The sequence below is a fragment of the Corvus brachyrhynchos genome, unplaced genomic scaffold (genome assembly GCF_000691975.1).
Source record: "Corvus brachyrhynchos isolate BGI_N302 unplaced genomic scaffold, ASM69197v1 scaffold387, whole genome shotgun sequence".
NCBI classification, from domain to species: Eukaryota; Metazoa; Chordata; class Aves; order Passeriformes; family Corvidae; genus Corvus; species Corvus brachyrhynchos.
The window spans coordinates 8,955-9,262 of NW_008239042.1; the positions used below are offsets into that span (position 1 = coordinate 8,955).

The 308-nt window shown below is 64.3% G+C and overlaps 1 protein-coding gene across 1 annotated transcript in view; it reads right to left on the reverse strand.

The window, feature by feature from the left end:
• The window catches only part of LOC103618998 (FXYD domain-containing ion transport regulator 3-like), a gene marked incomplete at its 3' end in the record, with an annotated part of 1,440 nt that extends 1,199 nt beyond the window's left edge, over positions 1 to 241 (reverse strand). The window contains exon 1 of the mRNA XM_017739025.1: positions 116 to 241. Coding sequence (XP_017594514.1) covers positions 116 to 155 — 40 coding nt within the window. The remainder of the gene's footprint in view (positions 1 to 115) is intronic.
• Between the last annotated feature and the right edge of the window lie 67 nt (positions 242 to 308).

The following is a 308-nucleotide window of genomic DNA, read 5'->3' on the forward strand; positions in this document are numbered from 1 at the left end:
CCGCCCAGTCCCCTCCCAGTCCTTCCCAGTCCCTCCCAGTCCCCTCCCAGTCCCTCCCATTTCACCCCAAATCCCTTCCCAGTCCATCCCAGTCGGTCCCAGTCCCTCCCAGTACCTCCCAGTATCACCAGTGCCCCGAGGCTTTCCCGCTCCATTCTGTGACCTTTGACCCCTGGGGGAGGAAGGGAAATTCCAGAGGGAACTGGGAGGGACTGGGAGGAACTGGGAGGGGACTGGGAGGGAAGCGGGGGTTACTGGGATGAACTGGGAGGACTGGGAGGGGGTACTGGGAGGGACTGGGAGGGGGG